At 41.7% G+C, this 12,942-nt stretch overlaps 1 protein-coding gene across 3 annotated transcripts in view; it reads left to right on the top strand.

Annotated features, from left to right (window-relative positions):
* The window catches only part of PALM2AKAP2 (PALM2 and AKAP2 fusion), a 253,860-nt gene that overhangs the window by 215,884 nt on the left and 25,034 nt on the right, over nt 1-12,942 (top strand). For all 3 annotated transcript variants that reach the window (XM_045020799.1, XM_045020800.1, XM_045020801.1), the window contains one exon: nt 6,238-8,608. In XM_045020799.1, the coding sequence (XP_044876734.1) occupies nt 6,238-8,608 (2,371 nt within the window). The remainder of the gene's footprint in view (nt 1-6,237; nt 8,609-12,942) is intronic.

The raw sequence follows: 12,942 nt of genomic DNA, 5'->3' as shown, positions 1-12,942 counted from the left end.
AAGAAGCTAATAATGGCACTTTATCAAAGTTCTGCAACGCTGTTGGAATGACACTGGTTACCCCGATACATCTGGCTTAAAAGGAGAAAACAAGGGAGGCACGTGCAGAGGGCCGATAAATGTTAGCATGTCTCCTGAGAAGTGCAAGTCTGTGTTAACGGTATGTGGAGACCTTTAAGGCTATAGCACTGGCTGTAGTTAAGTTCAAACACAAACTCTCTCCACTTACAGACCTTCCCTATTTCATGGAAGCCGGAGGCTCTGAAGAAAGTAGAAGAAAGAGAAAGCTCCTTCTCCCTTGCAGCAGCAAGAATGTGATGGAGCTACACATTTCCCTTCAGACTTGCATCTGAAGAAGTGGGTATTCACCCACGAAAGCTCATGCTGCTAAACGTCTGTTAGTCTATAAGGTGCCACAGGATTCGTTGCTGCTTTTACAGATCCAGACTAACACGGCTACCCCTCTGATACATTTCCCATACGTGGTTGAAAAGTCGGGACTCCCAGGCAGGGTCAGGACATTACTCTGGTGGAAATCCCAGCACTCCTCCTCCTTTCCGCCAGATGGCAACAGTCCTGGGCGCCTTAGTATGACATTCTCCGTGCAGCTCCCTGCCCATTCCCCTTCTTCCATAGCTGCCTCTAACTAGCAGGAGTCTGCTAAATGTTCATCCCCAAAGAGTTTTACTGGGTCCTTCAGGACTCCCCATAATATTCTCAGTGTCAGCAGCAAATTTTGCCAGCCCACTATTCACTATGTTCTCAAGATAATTGATAAATATATTGACTCCTGGTTCTAACACGGGTCTCCGGGACACCACACTGTTAACTAGAGCTGGTTGAAATTTGTCCACATTCTGTGGAGAAAACAGTGCAGAAAAAAGCATCCGAATTTTTTGTAACCCCCCCCCCCCATTTTTTTTGACTGGCTTCTCTTCTATGCTGAAAATCAGCCATTTCTTCCCAATTCTCCCTCCATCATACTAATCCATGACAAAGACTTGTAAATTACCACTTTTCCTGAATAGCCTCTTACTTGGTTTACTGTGTAAATAGATACAATATTACATAATTACATGCATGGTACTAATTATACAGTCTCTTGTACTTAGGTCATTATGTAATGCCATAATTGCATGTCCTAATTACTGCAAATACATGCAACTACCTAATTATGCGTTGTGGATTGTGGCTGTGATTAGAGGATGAGTTTTTACTAATTAAGGTTATGTAAATGGGTAATAAAATAGTTCTTGACCTTTTGTTCTATGCACTAAAAATAATTTGCAAACAAAAATAGGATATGAAACGATATATCAAATTTTAACACAAACTGATACTGTACCTTGAAGGAAATAGACCTGCTTCAATGTAAACCTTGTCTGGATAATATAACGCACTCATATGAATGATCCTTTAACTGATTGTGCTGAGGTATTATTGAAAGGCATAGTGTAAATTGGCCCTTGTCTCAACTCTGCAGGAGTGTGTGATTTATCTGGTGATTGGATCAATTATGTGCATCCTGTCTCCAGTACAGGCATTGTCTGTTGGTGTCAGAGTGTGTAGAGACAGAAAGCCAACTAGCATATATGCTGTAGTCAGAAGCAAGCATATATTGGGACTACTTTCTGCTAAAAGGAGCAGCAGAATGTGCCCCACACTGCATCTCTCCAGTCACTGCAAGAAATCCTGCTCTCGTCCCTATAGAGTTCCTTTTGCACAGGATTCACCGGCAGGCAGTGTCGCTGCCTGTGCATTCATGTGTCAGCCAGAGCAAGATTGACCCTAATAAAAGAATGGAGTCACAGCCTTAAGCCATGTATTACCCTGTCTGTTTCAGATCCCTGGGAGTTCTGCATGTCTCTGGCAGTGATCTCTGATCCTTCATGTTACCAGGAAGTAAGGCTGTCGATTAATCGCAGTTAACTCACACGATTAACTCAAAAAAATTAATCGCGATTAATCGCACTTTTAAGCAATAGAATACCCATTGAAATTTATTATATTTGTGGATATTTTTCTACATTTTCAAATATATTGATTTCAGTTACAACACAGAATACAAAGTGTACAGTGCTCACTTTATATTATTATTTTATTACAAATATTTGCACTGTAAAAATGGTAAACAAAGAAATAGTATTTTTCAATTAACCTCGTACAAGTACTGCAGTGCAATCTCTTTATCATGAAAGTGCAACTTACAAATGTAGATTTTTTTGTTACATAACAACACTCAAAAAAAAAAAACAATTTAAAACTTTAGAGCCTACATGTCCACTCAGTCCTACTTCTTGTTCACCCAATCGCTAAGACAAACAAGTTTGTTTACATTTATGGGACATAATGCTGCCTGCTTCTTATTTACAATGTCATCTGAAAGTGAGAACAGGCATTTGCATGGGACTTCTGTAGCCGTCATTGCAAGGTATTTACCTGCCAGATATGCTAAAGATTCGTATGCCCCTTCATGCTTCGACCACCATTCCAAAGGACATGCTTCTATGCTGATGACGCTCATTTAAAAAAAAAAAAAAGCATTAATTAAATTTGTGACTGAGCTCCTTGGGGGAGAATTGTATGTCTCCTGCTGTGTTTTACTCATATTCTGCCATATATTTCATGTTATAACAATCTCGGATGATGACCCAGCACATGGTGTTCGTTTTAAGAACACTTTCACGGCAAATTTGACAAAACGCAAAGAACGTACCAATGTCAGATTTCTAAAGATAGCTACAACACTCGACCCAAGGTTTAAGAATCTGAAGTGCCTTCCAAAATCTGAGAGGGACGAGGTGTGGAGCATACTTTCAGAAGTCTTAAAAGAGCAACACTCCGATGCGGAAACTACAGAACTGAACCACGAAAAAAAGAGAATCAGCCTTCTGCTGGTGGCATCTGACTCAGATGATGAAAATGAACATGCATCGGTCTGCACTGCTTTGGATTGTTATTGAGCAGAACCCATCATCGGCATGGATGCATGTCTCTGGAAGGGTGGTTGAAGCATGAAGGGACATATGAATCTTTAGTGCATCTGGCACGTAAATATCTTGAGACATTGACTACAACAGTGCCATGCAAACACCTGTTATCACTTTTAGGTGACATTGTAAACAAGATGCAGGCAGCATTATATCATGCAAATATGAACAAACTTGATTAGCTGAACAAGAAGTAGGACTGAGTGGACTTGTAGGCTCTAAAGTTTTGCAATGTTTTATTTTTGAGTACAGTTATTTATTTTGTACATAATTCTACATTTGTAAGTTCAACTTTCATGATAAAGAGATTGCTCTACATTATTTGTAATAGGTGATTTGAAAAATGCTATTTTTGTTTTTTACAGTGCAAATATTTGTAATAAAAATAAATATAAAGTGAGCACTGTACACTTTATTTTTTGTGTTGTAATTGAAATCAATATATTTGAAAATGTAGAAAATAGCCACAAATATTTAAATACATTGTAGTCTATTATTGTTTAACAGCACAATTAATCACAATTCATTGTTTTTAATCGTTTGACAGTCCTACTAGGAAGTTAATTTACTGTAATAGTTACACAAGATGAAACAAAAGTTATGAGTTAATACAAATGTTATTGCTAGAGTTATAGCTTTGGAAAAGCTGTAGAAATGTTCTGTGGCATATGTGCTGATACAAGGAGTAGAGAAATTGGACTTCTTTTAGAAAAAGGATCTCTGACTTGTTCCTGAGTAGAGAGAGGCCAGTGCCACACAATTCGGTTCTGGATCCAGACTTTCCCATAGTTCATTGATAGCTAGGTGTGGTAGATGGTTAGTTTGGAGTCATCTTTATTGGGTCCCAGAGACTGGTGCTGTTGCCTATATTCTTTGTGGTACGAGTCAGGTCCAGATCTCCATCCCCTTGTAAGACCCCTTTACGCTGCTGCAGTGATGCAAAGGGCATTTAAAACTGCTGTAAGGCAAGAGTTGAGGATTTTCTTGTGGTAGAGGAATTCCCCAACAGACATGTGGAGCATTCTGGACTCTGCATCCTGCTCCAACCGAACCTACTCACCCCTCCCTCCCCTCTAAGTATGAGAGTTCTGCCAGCATCAGGGCTTCTGGATTTGCTCCTCTTTCATGTAGTTTTGTATCTGAGGCAAATCAGCATTTATGATTAGGGCCCTACCAAATTCACGGACCGTGAAATCTGGCTATTGTTGCTTACTTCTGTGCTGCTTTTAGAGCTGGGCAGCTGGAAAGTGGCGGCTGCTGGCTGGGCGCCCAGCTCTGAAGGCAGCAACGCAGAAGTAAAGGTGGCATGGAATATACTGTATGAACACAGCCACAAAATTTTCTACTTATGCCGTGACCAACCTATGAAAAATGTGATTTTGCCGCGATTGAAGTAGACCCCTCTTTATGATACCAGTACTATATCGCACAGGTCAAAAGCTATAGAAGCAAGTTTAGATTGGTAACATGTACAAAATAAAATTGTTTTTAAAAAGGAATTTTAGAAACTTCAGTTTAAAATCTTTCAGTTAGGTTAGTAAATTGGTTCCAAAAGTGAACTGAGACTTAATGAAAGCAAGACCAGTAAAACTTGGTTTTGCACCACAAATAAATACACAAAAGAGCTTTTTAAAAAATTCTTTCCAACTTAAATACAGTTAAAAAGCAGAAAATATCTAATAGCCAAACGTGACAGTTTCTTTAAAATTTACATAGGGTGACCAGATAGCAAGTGTGAAAAATCAGGACAGGGAGCGGGGGGATAATAGGTGACCATATAAGAAAAAGCCCCAAATATCAGGACTGTCCCTATAAAATCGGGACATCTGGTCACCCTAAATGTACATGACTTTCAGCTAATGGCTCATATATTTGTTGCTTCCTGTTGTGAACAAAACCCCTTCAAAGGTTCTTGAAAAACAGAGCTATTCTTTTAGGACACAATCCTGCAAAGTGCCAGCTGTCCGCAGCTCCCATTCCAGCCTGTATGTGTTGTAGTTATTTGGGCCCCTGGCAAACAAGTCTTTGAGTCTCAAGCTGAGCGCTTCCTGCTGTGGTATTTATCAATAGCATACATCATAAATGACAGCAGTAGCAGTAAGACTAACTGACAATAGGGAACATTGTGGATCTGCACTGTGGTCTACAGTTTTATTAGTGATTTTTGAAACCATTGCCTCAGCAGCCATTCTGCAACTGCACAAGTCGGGGGAAAGGCCAGATTCCTCAAAGGCACTAATAGGTCACTTTTCTGTATAATAGTTTAGACAAAGGGAACAGAAATGCCACTTTGGGATTGTGTCTGTTTTCAGATTGCAATGATGATTTGCCAAATTCCTGTACTTAAAAAGAAGAGTTCAAAAATACCCTGCTTTTGATAACACCTACTGGGTGTTGCTGGCTTTTAATAAATCTAGGAATTCATGTATTCTCCCTTGATTTGCTAAAATTAAAAAATGAGTAAAGCCTGTTCCTGAAAACTTTACTCACGTGAGTAGTCCCATGAAATTCAGGTCGAATACTTGTCTGAAGAAGAGATTCAGAATCTGGCCCATTCCAGAATAGGAATGGTATTTATTATGTTATTTAAAATAATTCATTGAAGTCAGTGGCATTGTATCAGGCAAGAATGTGACCCAGTGGACATAGTTTGGGGGACTGGGAGGCAGGAGATCTGAGTTCTAAGGTCAGCTATGCTACTTACTCACTCTGTGACCTTGGGCAAGTCATCTGACCTTTCTATGCTTTAACTTATGTATCTGTAAATTGGGAACTGGAATCAACTGAGCAGAGGTATTGTGAGACTTAAGTAATGCTTATAAAGCTCTTCCAAGGGATGAGGTGAAAGGTACTATGTGCTATGTGGTAGTGCTGGCATTAAAAAAAAATCTGTCAAGCCTTTGATGACCTGGAAGCCCAAAGCTAAAATTTCAGCAAAAATCTTGAGCACTTGTAAAAAATGATCAGAAGGGGTGTATGGTATCCAGATGGGAGATATTTAAATGATGGTTTTGCTGTTGCTGCAATATCTCTTCCAAGTTATTATAACATGTATATTCTTTAGTATAAAAGCATTATTGAGTTGTCTTTCCTTCCCTCACTACATATGGCTGCTTTAATCTTAACTTTAGGAAACACTAGGATTTGCTTTCCAGATGGTGTTTACTATTTTTGCTCTTGGCTTTCTGCATAAAAGAAAATCTCTCTTCATAGGACTTTACCATGGTTTTGTTCTCTTTCCTTTTAGAAATCATCCAGAATCCCTGAGGATGACATCAGGTTAAGAAAAGACAAAGACCGAAATTGTGCCAATATCCCGGAGCCTGTTAGTGTACTTGCTACAAAGGAAGAGAAAATGGAAATTGAAGTCCCAGTCTCGGAACATAAAAACATCACTGTGGTGGCTTCAACACATCCAGTAGACAATGAAACCCACTTCTTTTCGCCTGTTGCCAGTCACAATGGACTTAAGGACAGGCATGAATCCCTGGATAGTGAAGTTGCTAAAGAGATCAGATATCTAGATGAAGTGCTGGAGGCCAACTGCTGTGATTCTGCTGCAGATAACACCTTCAATGGGACATGCTCCCCTGAGCCAAGTGCAAACATTGTGGATGCCTCTGGTCCACCTGTTCCTGTTAACAGTGAGTCAGTACCCAATGAAAAGGACGTCATAGTAGCTGGCAGGCAAGCATCCCCAGTCATTGAACTGAATGAAACCAATGTAATGGCTGAGAAGCTGAAACCTAATGGCCATTCTTCAGATGGACAGAAAGAGGAGCTTTGTGGCAATCTAAAAATGCCGGCGAGTCCAAGTTCTTCAACAAGTTCCAGAAGATCCTCCAAGGATGGAGAACTGACCTTAACTACTATTAAGAAAGAGGCTAAGTTTGAACTGCGAGCCTTCCAGGAAGAAAAGAAGCCATCCAAGCTCTTTGACAATGATAACGAGAAGGAGAAGTACAGTGTCCGGAAAGTGAGGCCATCAGAGGAAATTATTGAACTTGAAAAGGAAAGAAGGGAGCTTATTAAGAGCCAAGCAGTAAAGAAAAATCCTGGCATTGCGGCCAAATGGTGGAACCCACCCCAAGAAAAGACACTGGAGGAGCAGTTAGATGAAGAGCATCTAGAGTCCCACAAGAAGTACAAGGAACGCAAGGAGAGGCAGCAGCAGCAAAGCACAACACCAACGTCACCAAAACAGGTGGCCTATTCCTTTGTACCTCCAGAGCCAGGCTGTGTTAAAAAAGAAGATATTGTCACAGAACAGATAGATTTTTCGGCGGCCAGGAAACAGTTTCAGTTAATGGAAAATTCAGGTCAGTCTAACAGCCAGATTGCACCAAAGAGATCAGGGGCACCCAAAATGTTCTCCATCAAACCCTTCTACAAACCCATTGGCCCATCGCAAATAGACAGGCCAACGGTTTCCATGACAAGACCTGCTTCTGTCCCGCTTGAGAATAATGATATAACCATTGTAAAAGCTCAGAAGGTCTCCTGTGTCACAGAGGGTCATCCTATAAATATTCAAAGTAGTCCAACAGACCCAGTAAGAGAATTGTCTTCCGGTGATACCTCAAAGACTGGACAGACCACAAAATTGTGGGCAGACGACAGTGAATTCATGAGTGCGAGAGCAGTCTTCATGGTGGTAAAGGACGATGAGCCTGGCATTTTAGATCAGTTTTCGAGGTCGGTCAATGTGTCTTCTCCTCCAGAGGAGCTGGACTCTGGTTTGGATGAATTGTCGGTGAGATCTCAGGATACCACAGTCTTGGAAACTCTTTCCAATGATTTCAGCATGGATAATATCAGTGACAGTGGTGCTTCTAATGAGACTATGAATCCCCTCCAAGAAAACTCACTTGCAGATTTCTCTCTACCACAGACCCCCCAAATGGACACCCCCTCAGAGTGCCGGGTAGGTGTTTCCAAGTCATTTAGTGACCACGGCTTTTACTCCCCTTCCTCTACATTGCTAGACTCCATGCTGGTTGATGACCAGCTGGACTACCATGCTGGCCTACTAGTTCAAAACGCAATTCAACAAGCCATAGCTGAGCAAGCTGACAAAACAGGGTCTAAACAAGTAACGGACAAAGCGGAGAGGAAGAACTCTATCAAAGGCCAGGAAGAAGTCAGCACAGCACCGTGTTCTGTGAAGGAGCAGAGCACAACATTTGAGCCACCTCAGGTGTCTTCTCCTGTTCAAGAAAAAAAGGACACAATACCAAAGACTTCAAGAGATGAAGACTCAGGACTCAGGGAAGGGAAGACTTCACAGCAATCTTCTGTATCCCCCACCAGCCAGCCATTCATTGTGGAGGAAAACAGGCAGGAGGTCAGCTATTTTAGCAAGTACTCTGAGGCAGCCGAGCTTAGAAGCACTGCTTCCATCTTGGCTATGCAAGAGCCCGAGGTGACCGTGGGTCCTTTTAAGCTAAGGTCAAGAAAACAGCGGACTTTGTCGATGATAGAAGAAGAGATCAGAGCAGCCCAGGAACGAGAGGAGGAATTGAAGAGACAGAGGCAAGGTCTACAGATGGCACAGAGTCCCATCACAAAGAGCGCGCCTCCACTGCCCACCAGAACGGTGGCTTACAAAACTGCTCCAGGTAAGAGTCTGAGGTTAAATATCTGGCAGAATAAGAGATGTGGTGTAGGGTCAGGTTAGTTTTATTTCTGTATGGTTTTCTGGCTGCCATCTTCAGATGGGTTTATTGCATGACTTTGCATGAATGGAAACTGCAATATCCAAAGACAGCAGAGTGTATATTCATCCAAGGCAGGCACATTATCCCGTTACACTTAATGGGAATGGTGTATGCATGCAGCAAGTGGATATATACTCTTTTCCCCAAGCATAGCAGTGACAGGGCTTAGATACTACCAGGATGAGTCTGTAGAAAACTCTGAAGCTAGATTAATTCCTTGCCACTTCCTAGTATAACATTTGTGGTCCTGGTGCTTGAATCTTGCACTATAATTTAGGATGGTCAGATGAAGCACAGAAGAAAATAACGGTACTTTTTGCAACCGTATGCCTATTTGAAAGGCAACCCGCAAAGGATTTTTTTAGTTACACTTGTGCCCATTTTTGGTTTTTATATTGTTTAAGGACCTGAAAGGTTTCTTGAGTTTCCCCCTACCACCTAACCTCCAGGTTTTATTCTGCTTGCATTTTACCATGGAAAAAGCAGATCTGTCAAATCTGGTTTTGATGGAGAGCTTCACATGGGAGAGGAGTCTCCACAGATACATATTATGAGTTCCTACCCTTAACTGATAAGGTGCATTGGGTATTGGGCTTAGCTATTAAAAGTAAACAAAGTTCTTAATAGACTGACTAAAAATATCTTCCTGTCTCGGTGGCTCATCTTTTGCTCTCTTGTTTCATGTTGTGGTAATTGCAGTAGTGTTCCTATTTTTAATGGTTAAAACAGCAGAAAATCTCCCTCCCTGCCCCTACTTCTCCAAAACAAAAACAAACTCAAAGGCCCCCTTCATACATCATAAAAAAGACAGAAATGACACAAGCCCCAATTTTTTTTTTCTTTGCAGGTCTTCTTTATGGCTATAGACTCTGTATGGTCCAACAGTATTCTAAATGTCTCATTAACAGAGATCCTAGGGGAGAAAAGTTTCATTAAAATTGTGGGAAGATGTAAATGTTGATCCACATTTTGTTTTCCTTTCCACTGATGGAATCAGAAGCAAGAAACTTGAAAAGAGTTTGGAGGGCCAATTCCCAGTAGGGGGGGATTCTCATTTGAGGAGCCCATTACCAGGGACCCTGTTCCCATGGACGTCAATGTGGACTTCAACAGGAGTTGGGTTTAGATTGCACTCCTGTAGTGAATCCAGATGTGAACGGTATCCATAACATAAATAGCTAACATTTGTTTTTGTTTCCTTTATGTAAAGAGTGTAGTTTTGGTCTGTTTTTCTTGTGGAAGAAATGTACCAGATGTTGGTAACTTCTTTGAAGTACTACTATTATCCCAAAAAACAATATGGAGAGGAAGCTCCATAAATTGAACCAAATAGAATATTTTTCCCTATGACCCTGCAGGGTTTGTTATCCCATGTGGTAAAATGTGGGACCAGATCCTCAACTGGAGTCAATTGTCAGCGCTGTGTTTGCTCCAAAGGAGCTATGATGGTTTACATCAGCAGAGGATCTAGCCCATTAATTTTAAAGAACAAAGATTCTGAGGTTTGAAGGCAGCCGGGACCGTTAGATCTTCTAGTCTGATATCCTGCCTAGCATAGGCCATAGAATTTCATTCAGTTACCCCTGTAGTGAGCTCAGTAACTTGTTTGCCTAACCTATATCAAAGAACATGATAACACCTCACAAGATAAGACATGTTGGCCCCTGCCTTGAAAAACTGCTTCGGTTGCAGCTCCAGGTGGGAGAAATGTGTTCAGGGCTGGTTGCATTTCATTTGTAAGTATTTTGGGAAGACTGCTGAATCTAATATTTATCTGAATAGTGCTGCTGGAAAAGTGTGTGTTTCTCTTGCTCTTATTTTTCCAGGCAACAAATAGTTACCTTGTTTTTAATGTTGAGATGCCAGATATAAATTATATTTGTATGAGAAGACGACATTTATATTTGGAATGAGCCAGTTTGGACAGGGTTCCCTAAGCGTGTCCTAGCACTGAAAGTTCAAGCAAGATCTCGGGTCCTTTGGCACCGCCTGCGTTGCTCGATCAGGCCTCTGTTATAGGCGGCATTGATGGGAATTGATGGTTCCTTGGGGGCAGTTAATCCACCCCAATGCATAAGCATCTCCCCAGACAAAGATAGGAAAAAGAACTCTGGCAAAATCGCATTGAAAGGCCCACGATCAACTGTATTTTAACCAGCCTGGATTGAATCCTCAGCTGGTATAAACCAGCATAACCCACTTGAAGTTGGTGTTCCAGGATGAATCCTGACAGGTCATCCTAGCTTTTCTTGCCTTGTTAGCCCACAGGCTAAAGGCGCTGTCATCGGGGTTTTTTTGCAATCTTGGGAGAAGCAGCATACAATACAGAGATGTATGTAATTAACTGATCATCTTGGCTGAAACGCTCTTGTTGAAACAACAGGCCTTGCCTCTTGCTCACGTATGCTCTGTGTCTTATAACATTAGGGGAGGCGGGGAGCTTGGGTGATCTAAATCATAGGTTTTAAATGCCATGGGCCTGAGTCTCATTTACACACTCAGGCCACTTTACACACCTTTAACGGTGTAAAGGGTCCTGAAAAGTGGGAGCCAATGTAACTTACGCTGGCAGAATGATGTAAATAGTGTAAATTAGAATCAGGCCCTACACATTCCTGAATGAAAGCAAACATGCCAAACCCGCAAAAAAGATGCAGAAATTGGGCTTGTTTTTGGCTTAACTGGCTTGTGAGTTGTTTGTGGGCTAGTTTTTGGCTTGTGGCTTGCAACTCGTTGCTTTTTTTTTTTTTTTTGGCTCGGCTCCCGGCAAGCAGGGGGTGAGAGAGTCAGGGGTGCACAGCGGGCCCACCACAGTCCCAGACTGCACGCCGAGGGGGGATCTAGTCACACAGAGTGCTGGGGTTCTTAGGGATTGGCTTGTTTTGGTCCTGTTTTGAAATGGGATTAGCTGGATTTTTGGTTTATTGTGAAAGTCGGGGTGGTGATTTACCGCGTGAAAGTTGGCAACTGTGAACGAAAGGTAAATAACCCAAGCGAGATGAGCTCAGACCTTTGCCCTTCTACAAATGCTGTCAACTCTCACAATACCTGAGGGGAAATCCTGGCCTCATTGAAATAAAGGAGGTTTTTATCATTGGCTTAGGTGGAGCAAGGATTTCACCCTTGGGAGCAGATCTTCAGCTGAGGACCAGCCCTTGGGTGGTTTTCTTAAAGCCCCAGTTTCTGGAGTCATATGATTATAAAAGAAGTTCAGCTTTTTTTGTAAAGCTCGCAGCTTTGATCTCTGAAGGAGCAACAGGAAAATGAAAAGAACCTCAACATTTTTTTAAAAGCTCATGGTGTTTAAGCCCATCTCATGATACTGGGGATCCTGACTCACAATTTTTCGATGCTTGGGATTGGCAGTACTGCTTCCAGGAATGATATACAAAGTTGCGTGCAGATAATTTGGGTGAGGTCCTGTTTCCACTGCAGGGGCCTCTTTGTAAAATAAGGGGCCTGGTGTTCTTAATCCAAATAGTCCCCCCCACCATCTCCCACTCCCCATCCCAGTGGTGGCTGCATTTCATTGGTGCTGGATGCATGCAGCTTTTGTAGCGTTATGGACTCTCTCAGGTTGAAGGTGTTATTTCAACAAAAAATATTGTTTCTATAAATTAAAAAAGTCACTCTTCACTTTACCCTGCCTCTTCTCCAAAGTATGTTCCCCCTTCCTTTTGAAGGGTGGCAGCAGTGGTGCCAGGGTAGCTCCCCAAAAAGCACTAGCGAATCATATAGGCTGTGACCCAGAAATGCTGAGCTTTGAAAATCTTGTTTGCGTTGTTACAAGTTAATTGCTTTCTGCATCTTTCACACCTTTCTTACGTGCATCATTGTACATGTGCGTTCCTTTCTCTGACCTTGACCATGCTGTCCATAGAAGGATATGGGTATTCGAGCTGTCAAAGAATTGAGTCACAAGGTTTTATTCTGCTACGGCTTTTGCACAGCTTTTAGTGAGAAAGCTGGTTAGAGCAAAACCATCTCTGTGTACCAGATGTTTCATCAGTGAATATGGGAAATCGCTAACAGGATGTGACTGATGCCTCATGGTAGTCATAGCTTTCCCTAAGCTGCCATTTATGTTCCTTGTTGATGTTCACGAGGCAGAAATCAAGTTGTATCTTTCTCCCTTGCATGCAAAAACTCAGCTGTATCTGATGTGTAAATACCTTTCTTTTTGTGACTTCCCTTGCTAATTAATCCTCCTTAGAAATGAACGGCAAAGACTATTT

The sequence above is a fragment of the Mauremys mutica genome, chromosome 6 (genome assembly GCF_020497125.1).
Source record: "Mauremys mutica isolate MM-2020 ecotype Southern chromosome 6, ASM2049712v1, whole genome shotgun sequence".
NCBI classification, from domain to species: Eukaryota; Metazoa; Chordata; order Testudines; family Geoemydidae; genus Mauremys; species Mauremys mutica.
Note: the sequence above shows the minus strand (reverse complement) of the source record. Positions and strands in the feature narration are given on the sequence as shown.